The 26,680-nt window shown below is 45.0% G+C and overlaps 1 protein-coding gene across 5 annotated transcripts in view; it reads right to left on the bottom strand.

Annotated features, from left to right (window-relative positions):
- The window catches only part of LOC137341540 (GTPase KRas), a 48,864-nt gene that overhangs the window by 938 nt on the left and 21,246 nt on the right, over nt 1–26,680 (bottom strand). For 3 of the 5 annotated variants that reach the window (XM_068004696.1, XM_068004697.1, XM_068004698.1), the window contains exons 2-4: nt 11,376–11,507; nt 4,524–4,702; nt 3,419–3,578 (exon numbers count right to left, since the gene is read on the bottom strand). In XM_068004696.1, the coding sequence (XP_067860797.1) occupies nt 3,419–3,578; nt 4,524–4,702; nt 11,376–11,486 (450 nt within the window). In that variant the 5' untranslated portion in view covers nt 11,487–11,507. Of the gene's footprint in view, nt 1–631; nt 644–1,855; nt 1,977–3,418; nt 3,579–4,523; nt 4,703–11,375; nt 11,508–26,680 lie in introns of all 5 variants that reach the window. The other 2 variants (XM_068004701.1, XM_068004699.1) reach the window with 2 other exon arrangements.

Genomic DNA, 26,680 nt, shown 5'->3' with positions numbered 1-26,680 from the left:
TTCCAATTCTACATATTGGGGGAGGGAGGGATTTTAACTTGGAGCGGGTTTCCGGCGGGAGTTAATTTCCCAGAACGGTTGGGAAGAGCGTGCAGAGCGGCTGCTGAAGATTGGGCAGTCCTACACCACCCGCCCACTGGAAGGTAAGTGGCGGGGAGGTCGCGACATTCCTCGTGAGACCAGGACTCTACTTCCCGCCCCCACCCCCTCCCGCCCACTGCAAGACCCTCCTGGCGCCACAAAAGAAAGTTTCCGACGTACCTTACAGGCCTCTGCTTCCTTACCAACAGACCCCGGATTATAATTGCCAATCGGGGTCCGACTGACCTAACTGGACCCTGATTTGCATAAATCATGAGGGGGGCCCCCCCAACACCCCCTGCTTTAAGCAGGCACCTCAGTTGCCTGCAGGACCCCTGTTGGTTAAGGTCACAGGTGGCGGGAACAAGGCGAGGACCGGGTGACTACCCTGCTCGGTTTTAACTGCCCACCGACTCAGTCTCTGCCGGTTGGGTGAGGTTAAGATCGACCCCAGAGTGACTACAAGTGAAGCTATTGGGCTGTCTAGCTAATAAATTGCTTTATACATACATATTTTAAAAAAACATAACAACTGGCTTTATCAGTCGACATACACAACACACTGCATAATACAGACTTTACAGTAAGCCAACAACAAAGTCCATTAAAGACATGCAAGAACCCAGTTGATATTCATGCACTAAACTTTATTACTGGACTATTTCTCTTGTACTGCACTAGTCTGAGCAGCCTAAGGTTGCATTTAAATCGATCTCCCTTTATACACAAAACAGTACAGAATTCAAGAAAATGAAATTAAAAACAGAAAAAGCTAGAAAACACTCAGCAGGTCAGGCAGCATATGTGGAGAGAGAAACAAGAGATAACGTTTCAGGTCGATGGCCCTTCATCAGAGCCCTTTCAAAAGGTCACCGACCCGAAACGCTAACTCTTGTTTTTCAGAAAATACACCTCAGGATCTCTTCCTACAACCGTGCTATTGCCCAGCACCCACAACTTTTCCCCCTTTGAGACATCTCTCCGTAATTAAGTACTGAAGAAACGCGAGTGGTTAGTAACTGTGTCCAACTCTAGAAGGCTGGGAAATAAAACAGTATCATGCATGATTTCATAATTCATTAATTATGAATAAATGCATCACTTCTCTTCTCCAAGCAATGATGGAGGCCTTAAAAAGGGAAATTGTAACCAATGCATGTGTGCAAGAGCAAACAAGGCCCCAAATTCCTGTGGTGGACAATACACTTTTAAACAGCAACAGATTTGTAATATTTCCATTTTGATATCATGCTCGCTTCAATGTGTATGTCGTAAGTGTGTCAAAAGGGTACTCTCAGCTGGACGTTACAGATCCCATGGCACTATTTCAAAGAGCAGGGGAGTTCTCCCTGGTGTCCCGGCCAATATTTACCCCTCAACCAACATCACAAACAGATGACCTGATCATTATCACACTGTTGTTTGTGGGATCTTGCTATGCGCATATTGGCTGCCGCGATTCCTGCATTAAAACAGTGACTACACTTCAGAAAAGTACTTCATTGGCTGTGGGACGTCCTGAGGTCTTGAAAGGCGCTGTATAAATGCAAGTCTTTTTATTTATTGAACTGGTTTTTAAATGTAACAAGTTTCTGCAGCATCGAAACAGTTTGAATAGGAAGTTAATTTTGGCAATACGTTCATGTGCTGAAACATATAAAAGTAACATGGTATCCAAAAGGGACAAATGCAAGTAATTTGTCTTTAATATTACACAATGTTTCCCTCCCCCCACTAAACCACAGGATCTTGTGTTTAGAGGCTCACAACTTACCATGTTACATCACAACACATTTAAAGGGCACACAGCGTGCGGTCTTCTCTTCAGTGTTGAGTTTTCTCAACCTATACTGGCGAATCTCGCGTACCAGTGTATAAAATGCATCCTCCACTCTCTGCATTGCAAGACACAACTCCTTCAAATGATCACTCGCATAAAAAAAGGTACAAAACATTGAAGTTCTGGAGGAACCAACAGCAATGCTTTGAAATGGCTACAGAAGTCCATTTTCCCCCCCTAAGATTAAACTAAGTATTTGAATAATGGAATTATACTGATTTGTCCCTCCACCACCCCCCACTGCAATCACCAGCATACAAGGAGTTGTGATTTTAGCCATGCAGAGATTTTTTTAAAAAGCACCATCACCAAAGGATCATTTGAAGTACTGAATGTACAAATCATAAGATGATTTCAGGTCATTGCTCATTATCTATCACAGAAAGGAAAACAACATACCTGTAACAGATCTATGTTCAATTACACAGAGCTTCATGGAGCACCAGTGAAAATGGCAGAGGCTAACTAAAAATTTTGTTCCCACCATACTGCAGTGCAATAGTGGGATTTACGAATTGTGCACGGAAGTTACAGTTTGCATTAGTGTCTTCCAAGCTAGAAATGTCGACAAGTGTGAAAATTGCACAATAATGCACGTCATAGTTTCTAGACTTTTCATAATGTGGCCTACTTAGTGTTAACAAGCCAGTGAACCACATTACAGAGCTGTTGCAAAGCAGACAACAGAATCACGCCATTTTAAAACTGAGCTGCAGAAAGGCACGATTGTGTAACACATTTTTTCTCATAAATTGTGCTTTAGACATGAGAAAAAATATCAATCTCTTCAAACTGTGCTAATATTAAATACCATTGCAACGTGACAGTGCTGCTACTTGTTAGAAAAGGGAAAAACACAAAAGACAAACTTTTATCACAGGAAATCATCCCAAAAATCCAGAGGTTACAGATCAGCCCTTTATTTCATCTAATTGAAAATTTGGATAACTCGGAAGTGCCGTCATACAGTTCACTTTCATCAAATTATTTTTCTGATTGTTTATTAAATTGGTTGGCAGCAGACTGCTTATGAATGGGGAGTTTTGTAATAAACATATTAGTGACCTAAAGTCAGATTGTTTAAAATGCCAATTTGAAGCCGAGCTGTGCATTCTTCTTTCAGTACTGTCTAGTGCTTGTAAAATGTTGCTTTTTTTTTTTAGGTATTTTACAATACTGGTTGATTCTTGGTGTCTCGTGGCAATGGAACAGATATCACACTGACGAGAAACACTGTTCTGTATTTTTACTGGATATCAGTGACCTAAAGCAGTCAACCGTGCATCTATAACCAATGCGTGGCACAGTCAAATCACCAGCAGCTCCCACAATTAATAAGACAGTGTCTTGAAAAGCTCACAATACTAATAGATGCTCTTCCTGTATTAGGAACAGGAATAGGCCATTCAGCCCTTCAAACCTGTTCCACCATTCAATGAGATCATGGCTGATCTGTACCTTAACTTCATTTAACTGCCTTAGCTCCACATCACTCACCTGTCTCGTTTTTGCTGACGTTTCAATGAAAGGAATTCCATAACTTCGTGCTAGATCCTGTGCTTGTTTTGGGTCTACTGTCCTTGAGGGCAAATCACATTTATTTCCCACTAGGACCATTGGGACATCATCGGAATCTTTTACCCTTTTTATCTGTTCTCTGCAAAACAAAAAAAACACAAACAGAAGTGCGTTTAATTTGTGATCATTTTAAAGTACGGTTGGTTTTTGGAAGGAAATTAAAATTCACATTTTTGAGATCAGGAAAGGGATGTTTAGTGTCAGGGAGAGAAACTATTTTCCAGTCAGAGTCAGCATCACGCACTCCCAGGTCAGGCATTGCTCCACCACACACAGAGTAAAGCTCCCTCTACTCCGCCAGAGCAGCTTACCTTAGCCCCCAAATGCAGAAGAGGACCCCTGTGGTAGCATTGGGAAGTTTCCACGGCCCACAACAGTCTGGGTTTCTGGCTTCCGAGTGAAAAAGCCAACTTGGCGTTAATCTATGCCAAATTTTAGACAATCTTGTGCAGGCTACTTTATCCAATAGGAAAAGGGTGGAGACTGCCCAACTCATTTCACTTGGGACCCTTAGACCAAGCAGAAGGAAGTAGAAGGGGACTTTCCTCTCATCAGTCTGAGCTCGATTTGAATCCAGCGGTGACAGACCAATGTTCTAACCTAATGTTCCTACCCATCCTCCAATAAGTATTCATGCGTAAGATTTTTAAAAATATGGCATCCCTTCAAAGACAGAAAAACTAAGAGGTGAACAACACTCATAAATCCCAAGATGGTTGTGGAAATTTTTTTAAAATGTTATAAGCACATAGAATGATACAGCACAGGAGGGGGCCATTCGGCCCATCGTGTCTGTGCTGGCTCTTTGAAAGAGCCATCCAATTAGTCCCACTCCCCTGCTCTTTCCCCCTAGCCCTGCAAATTTTCCTTTTCAAGTTTATATCCAATATAGGCACTGTGGAGGGGAGTTTAAAAAGTCAGGCGCTTTTCCATTAATCTTAACCAAAAAAATAAGTTTTAGCGTCAAATTAAATGGACTGGGTTTTAGAAAGTGGAGGAAGATGACACCCATTTTAAAACCCACCTATAATGATGAATATCTTCAAATGATTTACTGTTATTTATGGCAAAGACACAGAGGAAGCCCTCGCCCGTCCTCATGTACTGATCTCTCATAGCACTGTACTCCTCTTGACCTGCTGTGTCGAGAATATCTAAAAGACACGTTTCTCCGTCAATTACTACTTGTTTTCTGTAGGAATCCTAAGAACAAACCAGACGAAAGACGAGTTATAACATTAATTGTAACTTCCGCAAAGGCAGTAAATACATACAGGATTGAAGCATCGTTGGTTATCTTAAAGGAATCGTAAGGACCTACGATCCAACATCAAACACATGTTGGGTGCGCTCTGGGACTTCGATATTAGTTCTAGATAGGTTGGAGGGCCTGAAAGCCAATAAATTCTCCCAGGGCAGATAAATTATACCCCAGAGTACTTAGAGACAAAGGAGGGAATTTTTTAAGCACAAACAGCCATTCTCACAACCTGAGAACAGCCTAACATATAATTTCCATATCTGAGAAGGAGGATACATTCTAAGCGGTGTCATTGTTTGATGTGAAAGAACAAATCAGAAAACTAATGGAATCAATAAAACAAAATGGAGGGCAGCTACCTGAAAATTACCTAATAAAATGGAGCCCCAACTTGGCTTTAGAAGGAGTACATCTTGCCTGTCCACTCTTACTTAAAAAACAGGTAACATCACAGGTTGACTGGAGGAAGGGGAGTAGTTTCACATGTGTAGCTAGCCTTCCAAAAGGCCTGTGCTAAACGACTGCACAAGAGAATTGTTCATAAAACTAAGGTCAATGCACATCATGGACAAGACATGGAGAGGATTAGGACTGTCAGCTTAGCTCAGCTGGTTGAACGCTCAACTGAATCAGAAAGTTGTGGTTTCAAACACCACCGTGGGGTTTCAGCACATAATCCAGGCTGATACGCCAGTGCAACATTGGGAAATCGGCAGATGTGACAATAAAATTACGTTCTGTCTGCCTGTCGTTGATGAGCAGGGACTTTCACCTGCTGTCTGGCCAACATTCCTCCTTCAACCAACACTCCCAAAACAGATTACCTGCATGTTCATCTTTAATGTGGTTTGTGGGACCTTGCTGTGTGCAGTTGCCTTTGTCCAGAGTATGTGATAAGGCACTATATGAATTCAAATCTTTCTTTAGCAAGTGGCTAAAAATCAAAGGAAGTAGAGGGTAGTCATAAGGGGAGTTAGCTTGCAGTGTGTGCGTGTGCATGGTGGGGGGGGGAAAAAGAGAAGGGAAATGTGGCTCAGTGGGTCGCACTCTCTCCTCTGAGTCAGAAGGTTGTGGGTTCAAGTCCCACTCCAGGGACTTGACCACATAATCCAGGCTGACACTCCAGTGTAGTACTGAGGGAGTGCTGTACTGTCAGAGGTGCCGTCTTACTGAGGCCCCGTCTGCCCTCAGGTGAACGTAAAAGATCCCATGGCACTATTTGAAGAAGGATTCTCCCAAGTGTCCTGGCCAATATTTATCCCTCAACCAATATCACTAAAACAGATGATCTGGTCATTTTTACATTGCTGTTTGTGGGACCTTGCTGTGTGCAAATTGGCTGCCGTGTTTCCTACATTACAACAGTGTCTACACTTCAAAAGTACTTCATTGGTTGTAAAGTGCTTTGGGACGTCCTGAGATCGTGAAAGGCGCTATATAAATGCAAGTCTTTCTTTCTTTATTAAGTGGGGTACCTTGGGGGTCTGTTATTGGACATTTAGTTCATGACATACACAAACATCCTAGAATCATCTACACTTACATAGCGCCTTTAACGTTATTAAAACGTCCCAAGGCGTTTCACAGGAGCGTTATCAGACAAAACAAAATTGACACTGAGGCAAAGGAGGAGATATTAGGACATGTGACCAAAAGAGGTAAGTTTTAAGGAGCATCTTAAAAAGGAGGAGGGGTGGAGAGAAAAGAAAAACAAAAACAGGCTGGGGCTCTTTCCTCTAGAAAAGAGAAGGCTGAGGAGTGACCTGATAGAGGTCTTTAAAATTATGAAAGGGTTTGATAGGGTAGACGTGGAGAAGATATTTCCACTTGTGGGGAAGATCAGAACTAGGGGCCATAAATAAGATAGTCACTAATAAATCAATAGAGAATTCAGGAGAAACTTCTTTACCCAGAGAGTGGTTAGAATGTGGAACTCGTTACCACATTAAGTAGTTGAGGTGAATAGCACAGATGCATTCAAGGGGAAGCTTGATAAACACATGAGGGAGAAAGGGATAGAAGGGTATGCTGATAGGGTGAGATGAAGTAGAGCGGGAGGAGGCTCATGTGGAGCATGAACAGCTACATAGACCAGTTGGGCCGAATGGCCTGTTTCTGTGCTGTACATTGAATGTAATCTACGTAAAAACGAAAAAGGACAGAGACAGAAAGCAAAGAGTCTGACAGCAACACTCTATCTAACTTTCCTTTCCCCAGCAGATGACTCAGCCCTCTGAAGCACCACTATACGGCACCATGGAGTGCCTGGCTTCTGCTCGGCACTTCTTCTCAGCGGCACCAGTTTGTGAACTCAGTGGGGTGGGCAGGAAGGAAAGCAAATTTAAAAAAAAACATTTAAAAAAAAATAAAGTGTTCATCTATTCCATAGCACCATTCATTAAAGCTCCAACGTGGCTTTGTGGTAGCACTCTCGCCTCTGAGTCAGAAGGTCATAGATTCAAATCCCACTTCATAATCCTGGCTGAACACTCCAGTGCAGTACTGAGGGAGTGTTGCACTGTCGGAGGTGCCATCTTTCGGATGAGACGTTAAACTGCCTGCCCTCTCAGGTGGACATAAAAGGTCCCACGGCATTACTTTGAAGAGCAGGGAAGTTCTCCCCGGTGTCCTGATCAATCTTTATCCCTCGGCCAACATCTAAAACAGATTTAGATTTAAGAACATAAGAAATAGGAGCAGAAGTAGGCCATATGGCCCCTCGAGCCTGCTCCGCCATTCAATAAGATCATGGCTGATCTTCGACCTCAACTCCACTTCCCTTCTCTGTGCACAAATCACGTTTCTTACATTACAACAGTGACTACACTTCAAAAAAGTACTTAATTAGTTGTGAAATGCTTTGGGAGATCCTGAGGTTGTGAAAGTCACGATATAAATGCTCGTCCTTTCTTTCTTTAACACGTTCAACTGCTTTGAATGAAGATTTTTTTTTTAAAAAAAGGTGATAACTGCACAGAAAGAGCTAATTTCTCCTGGAACAAGAGTCTTTTTTTAAAACCACAACAGAGTTAGGCATGTTTTATCCATTCTCTATATAGAGATCTTCAACAGAAACATCGGAAATTAGAATCCATTAAAAAACAGACGCCACATCCAAGCAGTTTTTTTTGATACGCCATTTGCAGGTTGAAGTACTAGCTCTCCATCCCAAATACACACAAAGAGTCAACACCCTACTTTTGAAGATCATTAAACTGTACAAATGTTTAAGGGCAAGACTGCCTTTTGTATTAATCTCAGTCGAGATCTAATCCACAAGCACATCCTCTGTTGTCGCAAATTCAGGTTTACCAGGATTTAGAATGTAAAAATCAGCACTTCCAGAGTACATGTCGAGTACGCATTCAAATATTACACTGAAAATGAGCTGCACCCTGATCAGTTACTGCTTCGTCAAAAAGTACACACCATTCGCTTCCAGTTTCAACAGTTTGAGATTTATTTTGAAACAGGGACGTCTGCAACAGAACAGACCGTGCACTCGTGGGTCCAACGAAATGCAGAAAATTCTCTCTCTCTCTCTCTCTCTCTCGAGTAATCGTTTCTATGATGTCGAGTTGTTATATTCACTCGTTGCTGTGGTTGGTACACGGTGGAAACTCAGGAGAGTGGCGTTGGGGGAAAAGGGGAAAACACCCAAAAGAATGAGCCCCTATTCCCCAGCACTGTACACTGACGCTCCATGGTCAGTCCCCTTGTTCCGGCATCAGTAATTTGCCAAATGCTCTCACCCATGATAGGACATTTGCCCCTAGATTTCTTGCTATTCTGGTTTCCTGCACGCAAAAAAACTTAAATAAATTTTTGTCGGTCCTGCTGTTCACTTTTTTTCCCCCAACAGTAACAAATGACTGTATGTAACAGGGACCTTTTGCTTGGCCATTTATGCATAGGCGATGGTCTAAAAGCAGTAGTTCACCTCTCCCCATCAAGCTGTGTACATGGATGGGAAGAGGGGCGGGGAGGACGGGAGAGAGAGAGCGAGCGAGCAGAAGAGAGAGAGAAAAGAAAGAAAACATGTTGGGTGTGGCACACTAGATCAGGACTAGATTGTAAAGAAAATTGAGGTTCTCCAGTAATTTTATAAGGGGTCGTTTTGATATCTTAATGTTACAGTAACATAGTTCCTTCACTAGAGGGCCTCATTCACAAAGTGGAACTGGCTTGAAAGAGAACACCACAAGCTGCAATTTAATCCTTTATGTCCCAATTATCTTGACACAAATTTACTTACTTTAGGGTAGTGGGATTGTTATAACTGAAAGCTCAGGATTTACAGGAAGTAAGTGTGACAGATCGAGAGTCGGCATCAATTGTAGTTACGTAGATGTCTAGGGGCTGATTCATTTTACCCACCCAACAAACACCCTAGGGAATTGTCAATAAACCAGGTAGCAGTGAATAAGACAACCTAAATTATTTAAAGATTTTTTTTTCTTATTTGAAATCTGGATTTTCTCTTTTTTTCTGCACTGTCGGAGGCCCCGTCTGCCCTCTCAGGTGGACGTAAAAGATCCCATGGCATTTTATTTCGAAGAAGAGCAGAGGGGTCTCCCCAGTGTCCTGGTTAATATTTCTCCCTCAACCAACATCATTAAAAAAAGATTATCTGGTCATTTATCTCATTTCTGTTTGTGGGATCTTGCTGTGTGCGCTTTTCCTACATCACAACACTTCAAAAGTGCTTCATTGGATGTAAAGCCTGAGGTCGTGAAAGGCGCTATATAAATTCAAGTTCTTTCATTTGTCCCTGTCTCTCTTCGGTTACTGGCAGTAACTGTGCTGTAAAACCGCACGGTCTCCCCCCGCTCCGGGAGACGCCCCCCGGCACGGTCTCCCCCCCCGCTCCGGGAGACGCCCCCCGGCACGGTCTCCCCCCCCGCTCCGGGAGACGCCCCCCGGCACGGTCTCCCCCCCCGCTCCGGGAGACGCCCCCCGGCACGGTCTCCCCCCCCGCTCCGGGAGACGCCCCCCGGGCACGGTCTCCCCCCCCCCGCTCCGGGAGACGCCCCCCGGCACGGTCTCCCCCCCTCTCCGGGAGACGCCCCCCGGCACGGTCTCCCCCCCTCTCCGGGAGACGCCCCCCGGCACGGTCTCCCCCCCTCTCCGGGAGACGCCCCCCGGCACGGTCTCCCCCCGCCCCGGGAGACGCCCCCCGGCACGGTCTCCCCCCCGCTCCGGGAGACGCCCCCCGGCACGGTCTCCCCCCCGCTCCGGGAGACGCCCCCCGGCACGGTCTCCCCCCCGCTCCGGGAGACGCCCCCCGGCACGGTCTCCCCCCGCTCCGGGAGACGCCCCCCGGCACGGTCTCCCCCGCTCCGGGCCAGGCCAGCTGCCTTCTTTTCTGCTGCAGAGACCAGTAGCATTGGATGTTTATGCTTGTAGAGGTCACAGAGTCGCGTTGCTCCTTTGCCAGGTTCTAGGCTGACTCGTTTTAGAAGCCATCTGTGCTCGACCGCCCCTTCTCCTTCCTCCCACTGCTTGCTGGATAGGGATGCTCATTCAGGCTGAAATGAACTTGTATTGCAATTAATTCCAAACGTACACGTTATTCCAGATGAGAATGGGAGGTAGGCTCCCTGTTTTCTTGAGGCTGATCCCATCCAATGTTATTCTGCCCTCTCCCTCATTGGGGGCCAGTGCACAGATAGGGGCTGAACGATGAGCTGCATTTCAGTCACAGCAGGACTGCGTAAAATTCACATAAAAGTAGGGGGTCATTTCTGGTCTATGCACGAATCAGATTCTTCGGTGCGAGTTTCCATTTTATATCAGTCAAAACTCGCTCTTCTAATACATTACTAAATCCCCGTCTGCCAGCACTACAGCAACGATGGGCCGAACGAATTCACTCTACTGCTGTCAGTTCCGAACCAGCCCTGTCCATTTCAGTCCTCTGCATCCCTTTCTGTGACAAGTCACACTTAACATTGCCTATCCAGCACTTCCTTGGTACTCCTCGGCTTCTTGTTCCATGGACCTGTGCGTGCAGGGTCATGGAAGGTATTCTAGCTGTTTCCATTCTTGAAACCATCAGAGTCGTCTTTCCTGGATCTTCTGTACAAGCGATGTTTCTTGTCCACACCATGTTCTTATGTTTATTATTCATGATATCTCTGATACACTGACTAACCCAAAAATCAATCCATCTTTCTCCATCCTGGCTGGTGCCACTCTGCTCACCAGGTTGCACTTCACATACTTGGAAATATATCGCCGTTCCTTCATCGTCGCTGGGTCAAAATCCTGGAACTCCCTTCCCAACAGCACTGTGGGAGAACTTTCACCACACGGACTGCAGTGGTTCAAGGCGGCGGCTCACCACCACCTTCTCAAGGGCAATTAGGGATGGGCAATAAATGCTGGCCTCGCCAGCGACGCCCACATCCCATGATTGAACATACAAAAAAAAACATACAGGGCAGTCAAGACAATGATTTGAAATTCTGGCCCTCTAAACACAGGTTTTAAATTGTGCACTCAACTGCCAACCACTGCATAGTCAGAATGCCCCATTCCAAGAGTGAAAGTTTTAATGAGTAGAGTTTGAACACGCACATCCGTCTCCCAAGAGGAAAGAAAAAAAAAACTTACTTCTATCGTGGGATCATACTCATCGACAAAGTGATTCTGAATAAGTTGTATTGTGAGAGCACTTTTGCCTACGCCACCAGCCCCAACCACCACTAGTTTGTACTCGGTCATCGTTGTTGCTCAGAGACAGACCTGTGTAAGGAAAAGGTCACATTATTAGGAACATAAGCAGTTACGGTGGTGTGGTGGTTATGTTACTGCACGAGTGATCCAGAGGCTTGGACCAATAATCCAGAGAATCCGAGTTCAAATCCCAATTTGAATTGAGTTTTTAAAAAAAGAAAAAAAAAAATCTGGTATCAGTAAAAGTGACCGTTAAGCTGTCGGGATTGTCGTAAAAACCCAACTGGTTCACTAATGTCCTTTCGGGAAGGAAACCTGCCGTCCTTACCCGGTCTGGTCTATGTACTATTCCAGTCCCACACCCAAGTGGTTGACTCCTAATGCCCTCTGAAGTGGCCACTCAGTTGTATCAAACTCAGGGAATCTAGGGATGGGCAATAAATGTCAGCCTTCCCTAGATTCCCACGAACGAATAAAAATAAAAAGACCATTCAGTCCCCTTGAGCCTGCTCCGTCATTCAATTAGATTATAGCAATTACATGCAACCGAGTCACAACACTATTTGAAAACTCAGGTTGCAATAGCAAGATATTCAAAACTTATCATCTACTAATATGAACTGTACAAGATTATTCAGCAAGCGTTGTTCAGGGTTTAGGTGTCAGCCTTGGCTCAGTGGTAGCACTCTCACCTCAGTCAGAAGGTTCTGGGTTCAAGTCCTACTCCAGATACTTGACCAGTGTCCTGGCCAATATTTATCCCTCAACCAATGTCACGAAAACAGAGATTATCAGGTCATTCATCTCATTGCTGTTTGTGGGATCTTGCTGTGCGCAAATTGGTTGCTGCATTTCCAGCATTGCAACAGTGACTACGCTTCAAAAGGCATTACATTGGTTGTAGAGCGCTTTGGGACATCCTGAGCTCGGGAATGGCGCGATACAAATGCAAATTCCTTCTTTAATGGGAACTCTTTGGTCAATGCAAGAACAGAGTTGGCCAGCATTTGAAGAGTTGAGATTGGTCACAACCCTATGCAGTTGCACTTCCGAGGCGAAAGCCAATTCTATTTTGTAACAGTATATATACCAGCATCCACGCAAACCCTCGCCGTAAAACTCCCAAGACGTCAAAATACAAAAGAAATGATTACGATAGCGTTTGTGAGTAACACCATGATCTGATGACAACAAAAACCAGAAAAATCTCGATTTGCATTTAGTTTTCCCAAAACGGTTTTCAGCTACCATCGAATGTCAAGAGTATACAATTATTTCAGTTATGGAAGTGCGTAGCTTTTTTAAAACACACAGGACAAGCGTGTAATTTTAGTGGGCATGTTTTTGAAATCTCAGCAATCCAGGTCATTAGTTAAAAGTTGGCATGAACAGCACCAGGCCACTCTCTGACACAAGCAGAAGTCAGCTCACCAGTGTTCAATTACCCCCCTCCCACTCAGAGGCTGAAATACCAACAAAAGACAATCAAATCTTAGATTAAGATTTGGACTTTTCAAGGAGGACAAGACACTTGGTGGAAATGATTTTGACCCATAATTATACAAGTTTTGTCAGGGCTTGCCCTGGGGCATGAGATGGCACAATAGTAAATGGCAGGTAAGAAATACTTCCAGAGCGCGAGAGATAGACACACACACACACACACACACACACACACAGAGGGGAGAGAGAGAGAGAGAGAGAGAGACACACACACAGACAGAGAGAGAAAAAGAGAGAGAAAAAGAAAGAAAAAGAGAGAGAGAAAAAGAAAGAAAAAGAGAGAGAAAAAGAAAGAAAAAGGAGAGAGAGAAAAAGAGAGATGGAGAGAGAGAAAGAGAAAAAGAGAGAGAGAAAGAGAAAAAGAGAGAGGCAGTCAGAGAGACTGCTTTAGTTCGGGAAGGAGAAACAATATACAGGGAGTTTTCAAAGCTCTCCAGCTGGACAAAATCATGAGGATTTAATGTTTTACAATGGTTTAATATCAACTGCATTTTTGCAATAAGTTATTTCAAGACAAATTTAAGTGGTCCCATTGATTTGAGCTGAACAGATTAAAAGACAGGAAGCCCATTAAATTTTTAGATGCAGTGCCCTCAGTCATGGCTAAAAGTTTTTAAATATCTAGTGCTAATGATATGACGAGATTCCAAGTAGTTGTAGTTCAATTGCAGGAAGGGACAGTTTGTGTATTCCTGCCACTGACCTCTCTGCTTCTCAGCCCCAATTCCCAGAAAACCGCCGAGTCAAAACCCAGAGGAAGAGGAGATTAGTAAAACCACACCTAACTGGAACTAAATTCGACCGAAAATACTTGGGAGTGTCACAATGACAGATAGTGCTAAAAATAAACATTTGTAGCAGCTCAGATTACTCAGCTCCTCCGACATCAAGAATTTGTTGTTTGTGACAACTGGGAACAGGAGTAGGCCATTCCGCCCCTCGAGCTTGTTCTGCCGTTCAAATCAGATCATGGCTGATCTGTACTTCATAGAGATGCTACTTTGGGTCTTACTTAAAAGGCCAGTGAGGAAATTAAAACAAACTAGCTCCCACAGAGGTTTTTTTTTTATTCTTGCCACTGTGGATGAACGCATACATTTTTCCCCAGCAAAATGCCAATATTAATATTAACCCAGAATAAACACTGAGCTTTCAAAGCATAGGGACTGAAAGGGCTACAAAAATAAATTGTTTCTAAGTTTTGTGCTAATTGTTTCTAAGTTTTGTCTGATCAAAAGGCTGCAACATTTTATGGCAGTAAAGCAACTGTCGCCAAAAGTGTTAATATTCCCTGGGCCTGAGGAAAGGGAATGCACCATCGAACAGAGACCATCACCCGATCATTTATTCCCACTGCTACCCTGAAAACCACATCACACCCAGATCACCCTTCAACATCGACACCTCTCACTCTCAGAGAGCGCGAGAGAGAGAGAGCGCGCGAGAAAGCACGCATGCACACTTTGGGACATCCTGAGGCTGTGAAAGGCACTATATGAATGCAAGTTCTTTCCTTTCATGGGATGAAATGGCACATTCTCTGACCCTCCATATGGACCACCACAGGAGATCCCCAGTGTATATTTAAGAGGGAAAGCAATTACAGGGTCATTAGCCAAATATCAGTATATGGCAAAATAATGGAAACTATTCTTCAGAAGGAAACTATAAGAGATTATGCAGTGCAAATATCTTAATAATTATTTGCCAGTGTGGGGTTAGGAGATCCTGCCTGATAAACCTCAGCGTCTTGGGTAGATGTTACCATGATGAAATAGGGAGATTTTTTACATTTTCCTTTATGCGAGGTTCGGGTGAATTGGATTCAAATGTTGGCCTCAACTAGCAATGGCCCCATTCTTCACTGTGCAGCCAACTAGGTGCAAGGGTCACCATTGCCAAATTAGACCTCGACAGAGTAATCAATGGGAAACATAATTCTTAAATCTCGTTTGTATCATTGCTTAACTAAACTACTCGCGTCAAGCAGTTGCTGTCTATTTGAAATTTTTAACATACGCCGATTGACAGCGAATGGACGATTATAGCCTCTCAATGCGAAAACTGGGAAAGGAGGAAGTGCAAACATTCAGACATTAACGCTTCACTGCTCACAATGCAAAACCTGTTAAAAATCCCAGATTGTTTACATCAAGGAAATGGTTGTAACCTGGCACGTTACAGCTCTGGTTCTGGCAAGAGATCGTCATTTCATGGATGGTGTGTAATTCATCTTGTCCATATCTGGGAAAAGACTAACCTGACAATCCTGTTGGTTATGTAAGGACATGACAACTGTTGTGGGCCGATTCCTTGTTTATTGTTTCAAGTACGGAGGTGATTCAGTATCTTCTTGTATTAGTTGGGTTGTGTGCACCATCATAAGTCTGACCGAGTAGTTTTAGCCTGTGTGCATTGGTGTAACTGAAAGGGACAGGAGATGATGTTCGGTATCCCACACAAGCACCACTCCAAAGACTCGAAAACATAATCCAGGGTGACACTGGAGTGCTGCACTGTCTTTCGGATGAGACATTAACCCGGGGCCCTGTCTACCCCCTCAGGTGGACGTAAAAGATCCAATGGCATGCTAAGAGCTGGGGAGTTCTCCCAGTATCCTGGCCAACATTTATTCCTTAACCAACTCATAAAACAGGTTATCTGGTCATTATTACATTGTTGTTTGTGGGACCTTGCTGTGGGCAAATTGGCTGCTGCCTTTCCCTTCATTACAACAGTGACGACATTTCAAAAGTACTTAATTGGCAGTAAAGTGCTTTGGGAGGTCCTGAGGTCATGAAAGGTGCGATATAAATGCAGGTCCTCTCCTTACATGGCACAGATAAGGTTGCAGCTTTTGATTCAAGTGTTTCATAAGCAAACTGTGTCTCAAGACAAAAATGTTGGAGAAAGGAAGAGAAAGACTTGCATTTATAAAGCGCTTTACAACCAATGAAGTACTTTTGAATTGTAGTCACTGTTGTAATGTAGGCAACATAGCAGCCAATTTGCGCACAGCAAGGTCCCACAAACAGCAATGTGATAAATGACCAGATAATGTGTGGTTTATTTTGAAGTGACGTTGGTTGAGGGATAAATATTGGCCAGGACACCGGGGAGAACTCCCCTGCTCGACTTCAAATAATGCCATGGGATTTTTTCTGTCCACCAGAGGGAGCAGACGGAGCCTCGATTTAACGTCTCATCCGAAAGACAGTGTAACACTCCCTCGGTACTGCACTAGTGTGTCAGCCTGAATTATGTGCTCAAGTCTCTGCAGTGGGACTTGAACCCACAACCTTCTGCCTCAGAGGAGAGAGTGCAACCAACTGAGCCACAGCTGATACTGGGGAAAAGTCTGAACTGTGGAAATTGCTGACATAGTTGGCTTGGACTTGGTCAGAAGGTTTTTGACAGAGCTCCACAAAAAAGATTTCTAGTTAACCTATAAAACCTGGGAATCCACGGTAGAAAACGGAAGGTGGAATGTCAGATTGGGAGAATAGGTTGAGCAAGGTTGACCGTCCTTACCCAGTCTGGCCTACATGTGACTCCAGACCCACAGCAATGTGGTTGATTCTTAATCACCCTCTGAAATGGCCTAGCAAGCCACTCAGTTGTTAAATCTCGCTACAGAAAGTCATAATAAGAATAAAACCAGACGGACCACTAGGCACCGGACACGACAAAGGCAAACCAAGCCCAGTAGACCCTGCAAAGTCCTCCTCACTAACATCTGGGGACTTGTGCCAAAATTGGGAGAGCTGTCCCACAGACTAGTCAAGCAACAGCCTGACATAGCCAAACGCACAGAATCATACCTTTCAGCCAACGTCCCAGACTCTTCAATCACCATCCCTGGGTATGTCCTGTCCCACCGGCAGGACAGACCAACCAGAGGTGGCGGTACAGTGATGTACAGTCAGGAGGGAGTGGCCCTGGGAGTCCTCAACATTGACTCTGGACCCCATGAATCTCATGGCATCAGGTGAAACATGGGCAAGGAAACCTCCTGCTGATTACCACCTATCGCCCTCCCTCAGCTGATGAATTAGTCCTCCTCCATGTTGAACACCAGTTGGAGGAAGCACTGAGGGTAGCAAGGGCACAGAATGTACTGGGTGGGGGACTTCAATGTCCATCACCAAGAGTGGCTCGGTAGCACCACTACTGACCGAGCTGGCCAAGTCCTGAAGGACATAGCTGCCAGACTGGGCCTGCGGCAGGTGGTGAACGAACCAACACGAGGGAAAAACCTACTTGACCTCGTCCTCACCAATCTACCTGTCGTAGATGCATCTGTCCATGAAAGTATTGGTAGGAGTGACCACCGCACAGTCCTCGTGGAGATGAAGTCCCGTCTTCGCACTGAGGACACCATCCAACGTGTTGTGTGGCACTATCACCGTGCTAAATGGGATAGATTCAGAACACATCTAGCAGCTCAAAACTGGGCATCCATGAGGCGCTGTGGGCCATCAGCAGCAGCAGAATTGTATTCCAGCACAATCTGTAACCTTATGGTCCGGCATATTCCTCACTCTACCATTACCAACAAGCCAGGGGATCAACCCTGGTTCAAATGAGGAGTGTAGAAGAGCATGCCAGGAGCAGCACCAGGGGTACCTAAAAATGAAGCGCCAACCTGGTGAAGCTACAACTCAGGACTACATGCATGCTAAACAGCGGAAGCAACATGCTATAGACAGAGCTAAGCGATTCCACAACCAACGGATCAGATCAAAGCTCTGCAGTCCTGCCACATCCAGTCGTGAATGGTGGTGGACAATTAAACAACTAACGGGAGGAGGAGGCTCTGTAAACATCCCCATCATCAACGAAGGCAGAGTCCAGCACGTGAGTGCAAAAGACAAGGCTGAAGTGTTTGCATCCATCTTCAGCCAGAAGTGCCGAGTGGATGATCCATCTCGGCCTCCTCCCGATATCCCCACCATCACAGAAGCCAGTCTTCAGCCAATTCGATTCACTCCACGTGATATCAAGAAACAGCTGAGTGCACTGGATACAGCAAAGGCTATGGGCCCCGACAACATCCCGGCTGTAGTGCTGAAGACTTGTGCGCCAGAACAAGCTGCCCCTCTAGCCAAACTTCCAGTACAGCTACAACACTGGCATCTACCCGACAATGTGGAAAATTGCCCAGGTATGTCCTGTCCACAAAAAGCAGGACAAATCCAATCCGGCCAATTACCGCCCCATCAGTCTACTCTCAATCATCAAAGTGATAGAAGGTGTTGTCGACAGTGCTATCAAGCAGCACTTACTCACCAATAACCTGCTCATCGATGCTCAGTTTGGGTTCCACCAGGACCACTCTGCTCCAGACCTCATTACAGCCTTGGTCCAAACATGGACAAAAGAGCTAAATTCCAGAGGTGAGGTGAATGACTGCCCTTGACATCAAGACAGCATTTGACAGTGTGTGGCACCAAGGAGCCCTCGTAAAATTGAAGTCAATGGGAATCAGGGGGAAAACTCTAGTGGCTGGAGTCATACCTAGCACAAAGGAAGATGGTAGTGGTTGTTGGAGGCCAATCACCTCAGCCCCAGGACATTGCTGCAGGAGTTCCTCAGGGCAGTGTCCTAGGCCCAGCCATCTTCAGTTGCTTCATCAATGGCCTTCCCCTCCATCATAAGGTCAGAAATGGGGATGTTCGCTGATGGTTGTGCAGTGTTCAGTTGCGCAACCCCTCAGATAATGAAGCAGTCCATGCCCGCATACAGCAAGACCTGGACAACATCCAGGCTTGGGCTGATAAGTGGCAAGTCACATTCGCGCCAGACAAGAGCCAGGCAATGACCATCTCCAACAAAAGAGAGTCTAACCACCTCCCCTTGACATTCAACAGCATTACCATCACCGAATCCCCCACCATCAACATCCTGGGGGTCACCATTGACCAGAAACTTAACTGGACCAGCCACATAAATACTGTGGCTACAAGAGCAGGTCAGAGGCTGGATATTCTGCAGCGAATGACTCACCTCCTGACTCCCCAAAGCCTTTCCACCATCTACAAGGCACAAGTCAGGAGTGTGATGAAATACTCTCCACTTGCCTGGATGAGTGCAGCAACAACACTCAAGAAGCTCAACACCATCCAGGACAAAGCAGCCCGCTTGATTGGCACCCCATCCACCACCCTAAACATTCACTCCCTTCACCACCGGCGCACTGTGGCTGCAGTGTGTACCATCCACAGGATGCACTGCAGCAATTCGCCAAGGCTTCTTCGACAACACCTCCCAAACCCGCGACCTCTACCACCTAGAAGGACAAGGGCAGCAGGTACATGGGAACAACACGACCTGCACGTTCCCCTCCAAGTCACACACCATCCCGACTTGGAAATATATCGCTGTTCCTTCATCGTTGCTGGGTCAAAATCCTGGCACTCCCTTCCTAACAGCACTGTGGGTGAACCTTCATCACACGGACTGCAGTTCAAGAAGGCAGCTCACCATCACCTTCTCAAGGTGAATTAGGGATGGGCAATAAATGCCGGCCTCGCACATCCCATGAGCGAATAAAAAAAAGTGCCACAGGGGTCAATTCTTGTTGTTTCTAATCTAAATCGGCTAGATACTGAAAAGGAATTGTAAGTGTGGCAAATGTTGTGACCACATTAAACTAAAGGAGAAACAGAGATGGAGTTAAGGATTTGCAGAACGACTTAAAATCAGTTAAGAAACTGGGCAGATGAACAGGAAATGAAAGATTTAAAAAATGACAGGTGTGAAGCAGCGTTGTCCAATACGTTAGCCACATGTGGCTAATTGGAAATCCAGATGTGGCTAATTACATATTTAATTAGTAACAGTGGTTGGGCATGTGATCTCACTCACAAGTTGTAGGCACGTGAACTTTAACCTTTTTGTGTGTCTCTCTCAGTAAAATGGTAAGTCAAAAACAGATTGCGAGTGTTTTTACTTCTTTGGTTCCTGAATGGTGGTAGATGTTTAAGTAAATGTACATGTGAAGTACATTTACCTGTATTGTGTGAGTGTGTAAGGCATTTTCTAGTAAATTTAGTTCATGTGATTAAAAGTGTCAACGTAGCCTCACCTGTGGCTAGTCAGTGATTTCTACTGGACAACATTGATGTAAAACACTGCACATTGGGTGAAAAAAATGTTGGGTCATTAGTGAACAATGAATGAAGTAGAATTCGAATGGAGACTTAGAAATGGACCAGGGAATAATAGATTCAGCCGTTGAAAAAGCAAGCTAGATGCTGGGATATAATTGCTGGAACAGTTAAATACAAGTCTACAGAGGTCGTGTTAGGACTTTACGATGCACTGGTCAGAATGCACTTTGGAATACAATTCTGTTCAATTCTGGCCAGCATTGTACAAAAAGGACAGACATGCATTGAGAAGGGTGCCAAGAGTAGCAACAAGAACGATCCCGTGTCAGCCTTGGCTCAGCGGTAGCACTCTCACTCTGAGTCTGAAGGCCGTAGGTTCAAGTCCCACTCCAGAGATTTGAGCACAAAATTTGGGCTGGCACTCCAGTGCAGTATTGAGGGAGTGCTGCACTGTCAGAAGTGCCATCTTTCGGATGAGATGTTCAACTGAGGCCCTGTCTGTCCTTTCAGGTGGTTGTAAAAGGTCCCATGCCATTATTTTGAACAGCTGAGGCGTTCGCCCTGGTGTTCTGGCCATTATTTATCCCTCAACCAACATCATTAAAAAACAGATTATCTGATCATTATCACATTGCTGTTTGTAGGACCATGCTGTGCATAAATTGGCTGCCTCGTTTCCTACATTACAACAGTGACTACACTTCAAAAGTACTTCATTGGGTGTAATGCGCTTTGGGACATCCTGAGGTCATGAAAGGTACTATATAAATGCAAGTCTTTCTTTCTCTCTTTCTTTCAAGGATAAAAGGCCCATGAGCAAAGATTAGACAAGCTCAATGTCTACAGTCCAGAGGAAAGGGGTGAGAAAACCGCAAGTGACAAAAATAAAGTACTTCAAACGTCAGGCTAGAAGGACCAGATGTCATAAATTGAAGTTAGTGAAAAGCGAATTTAGAACAGATACAAATTTTAGGAAGCACTTCTTTATTCAAAAGGTTGATAAATGTTTGGAATAATCTGCCAGGTCAGCTGGTGGAGATAAGCCATTAGAAGCACTCAAAATGCAGTCGGATGCCAGGCTGGCAGAGTCTACCAGAAGGATGATCTCCAGCCAAATAGCCCCTTCTCATCGTTGACTTGTCAACTGCATTCGTGCTCAAACCAGAAGTTAAAATCTTCCCCACTGAGGTACTCAATCAGGTAACAAATGGTGCAGGTGTGATAGTGGCTATGAATTCAACAGACCAGATTATTCTACCAAATCCAACAGACAATGAATCACAGAGGCAGATGAGAATCTGTAACGACTTACATTTGTGCAACATTTTTAACATAATAAAACATCCCAAGGCGTTTCACCGGAGCGTTATCAGACAAAAATTGACAAAGGAGGAGATATCAGGACAGGTTATAAAAAGCTTGGTCAAAGAAAGAGGTAAGTTTAAGGAGAGTTCTAAAGGAAGAGAGAGGGGCAGAGGGGTTTTGGGAGGGAATTCCAGAGCTTGGGGCCTAGACGGCTGAAGGCACGGCCGTCAATGGTGGGGTGAAGGTAGTGAGGGATGGACTAGAGGCCCGAGTGTGAGGAATGCAGAGTTCTCGGAGGGTTGTAGGAGGTTACAGAGATAGGGAGGGACGAGGCCATGGAGTGATTTGAACACAGGGACGAGAATTTTAAAATCACGTTGGTGGATCGGGAACCAACATAGGTCAGCAAGCACAAGGGTGATGGGTGAACGGGACTTGGTGTGAGTTAGGTAACAGAGCTTTGGATGAGCTCAACTTAATGGAGTGTGGAAGATGGGAGGCTGGCCAGGAGAACATTGGAAGAGTCGAGATTAACGGTAACAAAAACATGGATGAGAGTTTCAGCAGCAAATGGGCTGAGGCAAGAGTGGAGATGGGACAATATTAAGGAGGTGAAAGTAGGCGGCCTTGGTGATGGAGAGGATATGGGGTCGGAAGCTCAAAGCAAGGGAGCTTAAGTTGGAAAAAAAGTTATTCATACAATTAAAAAAAGGAATTATTGGCTTCCTGGTGGCATGTCACATTGGTGTACTGACACATTATACCATGCAGCAACAAGACACGTTCTTGCTCACCATTTCAGACACTTGGGTGAGTGAAGCTACCCCATCACATACCCTAGCGGCAGGTTATTAAGTACCATTGACAAACAACAGGAAACTTGCATGAGTATTCCTCCTGCAAGAGCATCTCAGGGAACTTGACAAGAAGGAAGAGGTGGGCACGTGCAAGAAGTAAAAATATTTGGGGTAAGACATGGGTTTTTAAAAAGGAGGCTTTTGAAGGCATGGAATAGGTAATGAGGCAAAGTGGTTTTGGAAGAGAACTCCAGAGGCAGGGGCATAGTGGACATAGGCCACCCCTCCAACGGTGAAGCCGAGGGAGCGGGAGACGAGCAGTCACCTAGGGGTAGAGAGATGCAGACGATTACCCAAATAGGCTCAGATGAGACCATTGGGGGATCTTCATCGGACAGGCAGACAGTACATCAATATTCCTGGAGTTAATAGTGACGCCAGACAACTCTACGAACTAGTCTTATTTATAAAACGATTGAAGTACATACAAGTATTCCTTTATTTTCAGGAATATAAACATGTGTCTTCTGAGACTGACTGCTTTTCTCATAGGTTCCAGTTTGGACAAAATTGTCTCTTTTATATCGCAAAGAGTTACAGCGATATCCTTAATTTTGAATATCAAGCCGCTCAAATTTTAAAATAAGGTGGAGAGCCAAGTACAAACTGAACTAATCACCAAGTCAGTATACGTTTTCGAACCATGTTGGGCTGCCTCTCAAGCACGTTACTAGCGAGACAACAACAACAACTCTTACAACATTGTTTCAGGACACGCTTTGACTGGCCCTAACCTCATTTTGCCCAATGACTCGGGTTTTAAAAAGGCAGCCTCCAGAAGAGCACGAGACAAAAACACATCATTATTGTCACAGATTGTGACCCTGGAGATGACGAGTTTGTGCTTGTGGTTTAGGGAATTTAGGTGGAAGGCAAAGTTGATGATGGGAAGAGAAGTCAGAAGGTCCAGGGAAAGGCGAGTTAAGGCAAAGTTGGTCAAGGATGACAAGTCAATTTAAACAGAGGCAAAATGGAAACAAGAGGGAGGAGATTTGGACATGGCAGGCGGGGAAGGGGATTTAGTCAACAGATGACGAGAATCTAGGGACTGATGGCGGGGGGTCCGACCGGAGAAAGACAGAGAGAGGGCGGGGGGGTCAGACCGAGGAAAGGCTGAGCTGAGACCCAGCTACGAGTGCCACACGACCTCTTTGGTGCTTTGAGCACCTCATGGTGGAACGTGTAGCTGGGCAGGGTGGCCATCAGTGAACTAGGAATAAACAACATAGTACTAAAGCCACTGCACAAATCTTTTCTATTTTGTGCTATAACCTCCATTCGTGGATGATCTGTGAGAACTAATCAAGGTATCTACCACCAGGGACAGGATATCCTGATCTAACAGTCATCAGCTCTCAATAACCGGGCCATCAAGCAGAACCTTTCTGGGTCAGGATGTAACAGTTGACCCTTGGCTCAACTGCCAGAGAAGATCCCTCTTGTGAGGCAGCGAGGTCCTACCTCTGCTCACTGGTTCTAGGACTTCATGGCAATGAACAGGACAGCACAGTATGATATCTTCTGTACCTTTGCTTCCCAGTATATTTTAAGCTCCTGGCAAGCCTGAAAAAAGACACTTCCAGACATGCCAGATTAATTAAAAGAATGTTTGCCGATCTGGTGATATTCAGACTAATCTAACCGACTTGAAAGTCATGACAAATTTTAGTGTCAATTATTTCCATTATTAAAAAAATGCTAAATACCTTTTATGGTTACAAACTCTACCCTTCCCCCTCCTCACAAATCTCCTATGTTCCCTTAAAGGAAGGTTTGATTTGGGCCCAAATGGTCCAAAATTAATCTAGTCCACACAGCACTTTTGTTTTCAAATAGGGAAAAGTGACAGAGCTTTAAATTGTGGAGCACAGTATACCCAGTATTAGTGCCAATGCTCTTATTTTTTGCCGGTTGAATGTCGAGAGCCGCTGGGCAGTCTATGGCTCAAAAGGTATATCTGGCTTTTAGGCCAAAGCAGGAAGCATGGTGGTAGCAGGCAACTAAGGACGTGTAACATGGAAAAACATTTCTGGGCTGAACCTGAACAGTTGCCTAGGATAACAATTTGTGGTCAGCTTGATCGCACAAGTTGACTGTACCACATTCTCCAGTCTTATTTGTACATTGCTAAGCATGTGCTGTGGCTTTGGCCATGTACAGTACTGGCACGTAAAGGATACCGGTACAACTCTGCTCAAGGCTTAGCAGATCTATCTAGTGTCTAACGCAACCGCAAGAAACAGGGAGGTCCCAGGTTCAATCCCCATGCTGAGTTACACGATCTCAGCAACCGTGGGAGTAGGGGTCCTACAATTAGCCTCACTGTCCCCCTTGGTTAGGGAGGGGCGATGAAGAAAAACACTGGCAGGATTCCCACTGCTAATTGCTATGCAGCTGCTCAGATCCCTCCGTGGCCTGGCCTCGCCCCCCCACCCGCCCCACCCCAATCTCCGTAACCTCCTCCAGCACTACAACCCTCCGAGGTCTCTGCGTTCCTGGATTTCTGGCCTCTTGTGCATCCCCCCCCCCCCACCACCATTTCCTTCGCCTCACCATCGGTGGCCGTGCTTCCAGCCATCGAGGCCATAAGCTCTGGAATTCCCGTCCTAAACCTCTCCACCTCCCGCTCCTCCTTTAAAGCGTTCCTTGAGACTTAACTCTGCAACCAAGCGTTTGGTCACCTGACCTAATATCTCCTCCTTTGGCTCTGTCAGTTTTTTGTCTGATTACACACCGGTGAAGCGTCTTGGGATGTTTCACTACTTTACAAGTAGGGGTTGTTGTTGACGATGGAACGACGTGTGTTGACCTCAGGTGAGGACACAATTAGACTTTGTTGTGATTTCATCTCTATGGTTGAATAGCCGCCGACACTCACCATTAAAACTGACACACGAACAACGTCTGGTCGAGCACCTAAATTTGCCCAGCGAGGAGACAATTCTTTCAGTCAGTTCCAGTCGCCTTTGGATTTGTCACTGTTTTCACTCAACCATGTCAATTCTCTCTCCTCCGCACACTTGTGTACGGCATTTCTGTACCTGCTGTTCTTTGCTTTCCACCCCCACCTGCCACCTCAGCAAAGCAAAGTATTTAAATACAGGGAAAGAAAAACAAGTCAGAGAGAGAGAGACTAAGACGACATAAAACCCACAGAATGGAAGAAAGCAAATGTAGGAGAAAAACTCAAGAGACACAGCGCAGTGCAAAATGGTCCAATATAAAGTCTACTAAAAGTGATGAAGAAATAAACAGGGCACTATAGCACAAGACCCAAGTCTGTAAATATTGCTTTACCTATTGACGGAAAAAGATTTATTCAGAATCTGAGGGGGGGGGGGAAAAAAAAAAACTTTCTCCCACTCAAAAATGCTGCACAACATGCACTTGGTCACAGAAAAGTGTTTTTGGGGAGGGGGGGGGGGGGGGGGAAGAGACACACAGACATAGAGACAGAGAGAGAGAGAGAGAGAGAGAGAGAGAGAGACACACACACACACACACACACACACACACACACACACACAAAGAAAAAGAGAAAGAAAAAAAGAAAAAAAAAGAAAAAGAGAAAGAAAAGAGAAAGAACGTGCATTTATATAGTGACTTGCATGACCTCAGGATATCCCAATACACTTTACAGCCAATTGAGCACTTTTGAAGTGTTGTCTCTGTTGTAATGTCGGAAACACAGCAGCCAATTTGTGCACAGCAAGGTCCCACAAACAGCAATGCATAAATGACTAGATTATCGGTTTTAGATGTTTGATGAGAGATAAATGTTGGCTAGGACACCAGGAGAACTCCCCTGCACTTCTGTGAATAGTGCTGTGGGATCGTTTACATCCACCTGAAGGCAGGTGGGATCTTGGTTTAACGTTTCATCGGGAAGACAACACCTCCAACATTGCAGCACTCTCGCGGTACTGCACTGGAGTGTCGGCCTAGCTTATGTGCTCAAAGTTCTGAGGTGGGGCTTAAAACCACGCCCTTCTGACTTAGATGATACCCAATACACGTAACTGAAACAGATGTTGATCGTTGACCACAAATGATTGATTCCCTGAGTTTCTGGTCATGGTAGTTTCTTTAGCGGATAAAGTGCTTAAAAAAAGTTTTTAAAAGTTTTCAAATACAGATCTATATATGAAATTAAAAATGTGTAGAGCATGCTTCATTCTTGTAAGAAGAGCTACCTAGAAACTCTTAACTTTTTTGGATTCCTTTCAGCAACCATGTTCTCTCCCCTCAATCAAAGGTGCTCCATTGAGCTCTTCAAAACTTCCGCGGAGGTCTTATCATTTGTTTTTTTTGAACGTGGACAGCATTGGCCATGTCAATTTTATCGCCCATTTCTAGATGCCTGGCAGTGACTGTTTTTACAACCGAATAGCTTGCTGGGCCACTTCATAGGGCATTGATAGTACACCATGATGGTAGTGGTTGTTGGAGGCCAATCATCTCAGCC

Source organism: Heptranchias perlo, chromosome 24 (assembly GCF_035084215.1).
Source record: "Heptranchias perlo isolate sHepPer1 chromosome 24, sHepPer1.hap1, whole genome shotgun sequence".
Taxonomy (NCBI): domain Eukaryota; kingdom Metazoa; phylum Chordata; class Chondrichthyes; order Hexanchiformes; family Hexanchidae; genus Heptranchias; species Heptranchias perlo.
This window is presented reverse-complemented; position numbering and strand designations above follow the sequence as displayed.